The following is a 6,979-nucleotide window of genomic DNA, read 5'->3' as shown; positions in this document are numbered from 1 at the left end:
TCATTTGCTTTCTGAGGTAATTTTGACACTCCATAGCTTTCTCATGGCATTTTTCACTTCTGTATTCCTCAGTGTGTAGATGAGTGGGTTGAGAAAGGGTGTCCCGATGGTATAAAATACTGTCACCATCTTGTCCATGGGGAAAGTGGTTGGTGGACGTGTGTATATGAATATACATGGACCAAAGAATAAGATGACAACAATGATGTGAGTGGTGCAAGTGGAAAGGGCTTTTTTCCTCCCTTCTGCACTGTGGTTTCTCAGTGAATGCAAGATAACAAAGTATGAGATCATCAGGAGCAAGAAACTGATTGAGCAAATGGCCCCACTGCTGAACACAAACAGTAGGTTGATCACATAAGTGTCCATGCAGGCTAGTTTTAACAAAGGTTGCAAATCACAACAGTAATGATCAATCAAATTGTGTCCACAGAATGGCAGTTTCAAGGCCAGGAGAATCTGAGTTGTAGAATGTATAAAAGACCCGACCCAGACTACAATAATCAGGATGATGCAGACCTGCCGTCTCATGATGGTGGGGTACCGCAAGGGCTTACAGATGGCCACATAGCGATCAACAGCCATGAGGATGAGAACAAAGACCCCCATGCTGCCAAATAAATGCAGTGCAAAGACTTGTGTCATGCACTCATTGTAGGATATAACATTCTTTGCAGACACAGAACCTACAATTAGTCTGGGGGCTGTGGAAGTTGAAAAGCAGGTATCAGCAATGGACAAATAAAATAGGAAGAAGTACATGGGACTCCCAAGTGTCCGACTCAACTTGATGGTCACAATAATGAGCAAGTTTCCCACCAGCGTTCCAGTGTAGAAAATCAAGAAAATTATGAACACTATTTTCTGCCTCACAGGATCTTGAGTCAATCCTAAGAAAATAAACTCAGTTACAGACTTATTTTGCTGCATTGTTTCAGTAGATGTGGGGAAAGTACAGGTTAGAAACAGTTGATCTGCAAATAGAAAACAATTTTATAAGGTGACTATTGTAGTTCAAATGCTTATACCTGATCCTAGAAATTTTCGTTATCATTGGGTAATCATTTATTACATACTGGGGTGGCACTTCATGATAAACACTTGGCTGCTAACCACAAAGTTTATACAGGTTTGAGATGAGTCTGAACTGAATGGCTGGCACTTAACAACATTGCACAAAAAGTGTATTTAGTTTTTGTGAATAAATTGGAATACTTCAAAGTGATTTATTTATCTTGTTGCTTGAGATCATAATAGGAAAATAATGAAAAAGTAAGAGGTTCATTAAACATAATGAGCAATAATGTTATGGATTAGGCATGAGTGGATAAGTTCCTAATCTGGATGCCTTATTCCGTTTTCAGCAATCACCTATTACTGGTTCTTGTTGTTGATAGGTATCATCCAGAGTCAGTTGTAACTCATACCAAACTGGTAAAGGGTTTCTAAGGAGCAGCTGGTGGGTTTGAACCACTCACCTTGTTGTAGCAGTGCAGTGTTTATGTTACAGTACTACAACAAGTCTCAAGTTAGAGGTTGTTGGTATTGTAATGACTGTCTAGTGCCTGTGAGTTGGTTCTAACTCACGGCAAATCTGTCCAGAGTTTCTGAATAGAGACTGGCGAGTTTGACCATGCACTTCAAACAGACCTTGTGTCCACTGCATTGTCCTATAGCACCGCACTAAAACTCCATAATAGAGCAAGAGTGTTGCAAAAATAGTGAAGATATGGGTATGGCTTACTTCAAATTGCTCCCATATTTCTCCAGGTAGTCCTGTTACAATTTTTTGGTACCATGTTGCTATTAGTTATAGTCTTCTCCTTATACATTATTTCCCTGGTTCTTTTAATATAGCTTTCTATGAAACAGAAAAGGAACAGATTATAGTTAAAGAAAAAGAAGGAGAATATTAGCTTTATCTCAGAAAATCTTTTGAAATTTCAGGTTTACATTTTACATACTAGTGTTATAAAAAATAACTCAAGAAACTCTAGCTCATAGCAGAAACTGTCACTATAATTCTCATAGTGTATGGTCTTGACTGAGAAAGATGAGAATTTCAGCTCCAACAAAGGTTTCTAGCCTCAGAAACTCTATGTAGGTTTGCTATGAGTCAGAACCGACTTGAGGGCACTTAACAACAACATGATTTTGATTTTGTTATATCCTGACTTCTGGTAAAGGAAATAGAAATAAAAAGGAAACTAATATTTATATCCAAATATACATCAAATTATATGCCTGACCCAAATTTTGTTATTTTAAAATGCCACATAAGCATATAAAAACTGGAAAACAATATGACCGATTAATGAAAAAATGATGCATTTGAATAACGATGCTGTCAAAGAATATTAAATACATCATGGATGCCAGAGGAATGGATAAATCTGTGTTAGAATGCTGCTTCGGCTACTGCTCCTGTGTGCCATCGAGTCACTTCTGATTCATTGTGACGTGTATACGGTTTCCAAGGCTGCAAATGTTTACAGGAGGTGATGCTCCTTAGAAGCAAGGATGATAAAATTTCATCTCATTTATTTTGGACATGGTAACAGGAGGGACCAATCCCTGATAATGGACAAAATGTTTGGTCAAGTGGAGGGTCAGGGTAAATGAAGACACTCAAACTGACCTTGTGGTCAAGCTCATTCTCCTACAGCACGATACCAGGACTCCTAGATTGACAATGGCAGCAACAATGGGTCCAAACATAACAATTGTGAGGATGGAGCAGGACCAGGCTGTGTGTTGTTCTGTTGTGTGTAGGGTTACCATGGGTCATAATTGACTCGACAGCACCTAACAACATCTCCCTATAAACGCATAAATATAAATCTATGTTGTGTGTGCCCATGTTTGTTGATTTCAACTCATACCAACTTATGTAACAGAATAAAACTATCTCCTAGGATTTGTTGTTGTTGTTAAGTAGTGAGTATACACTGTTGTCAACAGTACTTGTTAACAGTACTTGAGAACAAAACAACAACCGCCTATGAGTAGATTATCAAGTCTTTTCTAACCCAGTGGAAGAAGGGTTTAAACTGTGGACTTTCCTTGTAACAGCAGAGCACTAAATATGACACCACCAGATCTCTTCATGTATGTGTGTGTATATGTGCGTGTATGTATGCACACATACACATATATATACATGAGCCCTGGTGTGGCACTGTAAGATAAGCATTGGACTATAATCACAAGTTCAGCAGTTCAACTCAGCAGTCACTCTTGGAAACAGGGTCTTTATAGATGTGAACAAACATTGTATCACCCAACAACAACAACAACATGCACATAATTAGAGTTCTATCAACTCCTTTATATGTATATGCATATATAGGAATCATGGTATAACACTGCAGGAGAAATATTGGGCCCCAAGGCCAGTTTGACCCCAGTGTTGCCAGTTTAAACCCAGCACCTTCTCCTCAGAAACTCTAAATGCAGGGTTGGCAGTTCCAGCTCTCCAGGCACTCCTCAGAAACCCTATACAGGTTACTATGACTCAGAAATTAACAACAACAACAACAAAGCATTTTTTTTACAAATGTATGTGTGTGTGTGTGTTGGTGGTTTGAACCCACTCAGATGCTCAGAAGACAGATCTGGCTGGCTATCTGGGTCAGAGAGGTCACAGCCTTGACACCTCTATGAAGCACAGTGTGTACTCCATCCTCATGGGGTCACTATAAGTAGGACCTAACCAAAGGCAACAAATGACAGCAACAACAAATCATAAATACACACAGAGAGATAGATGCACACATATTTCATGATTCACACAATTGATGTATATTAGAATTACGGAGAAAACATTTGACACATTAGAGCCCAACAACATAAGACCAAGGAAGTTTGCCTGTTCATAATTTCATTTCAGCCTAGATAATAAGTAGTGGTGGTGGTTGTGTGCTGTTGAGTCAGTTCTGATTCATGGTGACCCTGTATAGGGTTTGGGGGGCTGCAAATCTTTATGGGAGCAGAAAGCTTCATCTTTCTCCCATGGAGTGACTGAGAGATTCAAATTTCTGACTTTGCAGTTAGCAGACCAACCCATAACCCACTATGCTTCTAGTGCGCCCTCAAAAATAAGTGTTGTGTTGTTAAATGCCATTGAGTTGGTTCCTATTCATAGTATAGGATTTCTGGCTGGTGAGTTTCAACTGCTGGTCTTGCTGTTCAAACTGATCTTGCTGTCCAGAGTTTATCCCACAGAGCCACACCAGGACTCCAGGATTAGGACTAGGGGTAGGCAATAAATGTTATTGTTCTTAAGTGTCGTCAAGTACTTGTTAACAGTACTTGAGAACAAAACAACAACAACCTATGAGTAGATTATCAAGTTAATAGTGATTCTGGATAGAGTTTCCAAGGAGTGGCTGGTGAGTTTAAACCACCTTTCTTGTGGCTCAAACTGACCTTGTAGTCTAGTATATTATCCTGCAGCATCATATCAGGACCCTTAGTCAATAAATAGGCACTTAATAACTACTTGTTGATTGAGTAAAAGAATTCCCAAAGTTGAATGATTTCAGTTCACACATTATTCTGCTCACAGTTGCCTTGAAGAGATGAGAAGCCTGTAACTTACTCTGGTATGTTAAATGTCATCAATTGGGTTCCAGCTCAATAGTGATCTCATAGAGAGTTTTCAAGGAGCAGCTAGTTAGTTTGATCTTGTGGTTAGAAGTCCAATGCTTTCCCTAAAGTGCCAGTAGTCTGTTCTAATCAGGATAAATCATAACCATCATGAGGCTTTTCTGGAATACTCAGACAGAAATTATTGCTATTTGCTTGTCTCCGTCAGTCCCCTCTACCAACAGCCCTTACCTTGTAGTAATCAACACTTAAGTGCATCTTTGTGATTTTTTTTTCACATCTACTGTTTGTTTATTCCTTAAACACTTAATTGGTTAAAAAATGTTTCAATGAAATAGAAGAACCCATGCCATTTTTTATTTTTACATTCTATTTTAAAGTCCTGGTGTAGTGCTGTGGGATAAATTACTGGACCACAAGTTGGTTTGAACCATAAGGTCCACAGTTCAAAATCACCAGTTTCTTCTTGTAAATCCTACACAGGGTCACTATGCTTTGAACCTGACTCAAGGGCACTTAACAAGAAAAACAGCAACAACAACAACAACAACTTTAGAATATAAGGAACCCTGGTGATGTAATGAATTATGAGCTAGTTTGTTAACTGCAGGGTCAGCAGTTCAAATCTACCAGTGCTTCCATTTGAGAAAGATGAGGTTTTGAAAAGACTTATAGCCAAAGAAACCGAATAAAGGATCATTATGATTTGGAACCAACTAGACAGCACACAACTACCACCACTACTACCACTGTAGATTAAATACACTCATAAATGCCTTTTATGTACTACATACTTACTATACTGATATTGAACAGATGCATTTACTGCAAGTCTTGCATACAACTAAGATATTTTCCAGTAAAATTCTTAGAAGCTTTTATGCAAAGTTTATGCAGAATGCTCAGTTATATTCTATTATTTGCAGGGTAATTAAGAAGCCACATACCAAAATAAAGGAATAAAAACATGATTCTAAATTGATTATTCTGATAATTCTGCATCCAGTGTCTCTTTGTTCTCAAAGATGCTTAGGTTCTTACCTGTCTACTGGAAGGCAATCTGCATTGATTACAGCATCATTGTAAATGCTCTAAAAGCCACCCTCACACTAGATCTAGATAGACTGTGAAATGCTTCTCTTCTGCCTTCTCTCGAGGATTATTTAATATGAATGATGCAAAATATCAGAGTCTGGGGAAGATCATTCCCTAAAGTGTCCCTGTCCTCCCAATTAGGAACCATCAACCAGATGTGATAAAGGGTTTATCTTCAATTTCACTTCTTATATTATGGCGGAAAAATGCTGTGACCTATTCTAGAATTTTAAAATATTACTTTAGGTCATAAATGACAATTTTTATTAGAGTAAAAACAATGCTCACGAAGAGCTCAAATCTTGTTTTCCAATAATATTTGTAAATCAAAGGAACCAGAAATTATTGAAGAAATGACTGCTGATAGTAGGGTAGGGCAGCAATGTAGAAGAAGAACTGGATAATGTGCTGACAGAATGTGCAAAAGTGATCAACATACAAACACATACATCCACGCACAATGATGAGAAATGCAAAGGAGAAAGAGACACAGGCCTTCCAGTGACAAAACCTCTAAAAAACATGGTACCATATATACAAAATGCAGTAGTGGAATATATCCCAAGTATATGGTTTTTCAACTGTGTGGATCATGATGACCAATACAAAACATTGGGGAGTCTTCCTCTTTGTTTTTGACCCTTCACCTTATCAAACATGATATCCTTCTCCAGCGACTGGTCCCTCCTGACCATATATCCGAAGTATGAAAGTCTAAGTTTGGCCATCTTGTCCTCCAAGGAGCACTCTAGCTGCATATGAGGTGATTTAAAATACCATAGCTTACATCTTAGTCCTGAAAGGGATATCATTGCTCTTTAATATATAAAGATGACTTAAGCAGCAGATTTCATTAATGCAATCAAGCATTTCATTTCTTGACTGTTGATTTCATGGGTGTTGATTGTGGATCAAAGCAAAATAGAGCCTTTGAGAACTTTAATCTTTTCTCCATTTATCATCATACTATTTATTGAACTGTGGACCACAGAGTTCAGGTTTCTATCCCTCCAGTCACTCTAGCATAGTGGTTATGAATCGGGCTGTGAACCGCAAGGTCAGCAGTTCGAAACTGCCAGCTGTTCCGCGGGAGAAAGATGAGGCTTTCTGCTCCCGAAAAGATTTACAGTCTTGGAAACCCTATGCAGGGTCACTATGAGTCGGAACCGACTCCACAGCACACAACAACAACAACAGTCACTCTGCAAGAGAAAGATGAAGCTTTCTGCTCCCATAAAGTACACTAAATCCTCAGGAACAATAAATAGGGTCACTA

At 38.5% G+C, this 6,979-nt stretch overlaps 1 protein-coding gene across 1 annotated transcript; it reads right to left on the bottom strand.

The window, feature by feature from the left end:
- Nucleotides 1–930, bottom strand: LOC102841975 (olfactory receptor 4C11-like). Its single transcript, XM_006877569.1, has one exon. It carries the CDS (start codon nucleotides 928–930, stop codon nucleotides 1–3), a length of 930 nt encoding a protein of 309 aa, XP_006877631.1.
- Nucleotides 931–6,979: the final 6,049 nt, after the last annotated feature.

Source organism: Chrysochloris asiatica, unplaced genomic scaffold (genome assembly GCF_000296735.1).
Source record: "Chrysochloris asiatica unplaced genomic scaffold, ChrAsi1.0 scaffold00531, whole genome shotgun sequence".
Lineage (NCBI taxonomy): Eukaryota > Metazoa > Chordata > Mammalia > Afrosoricida > Chrysochloridae > Chrysochloris > Chrysochloris asiatica.
The sequence above is the reverse complement of the archived record's forward strand: the minus strand, read 5'-3'. Positions and strand labels throughout refer to the sequence as shown.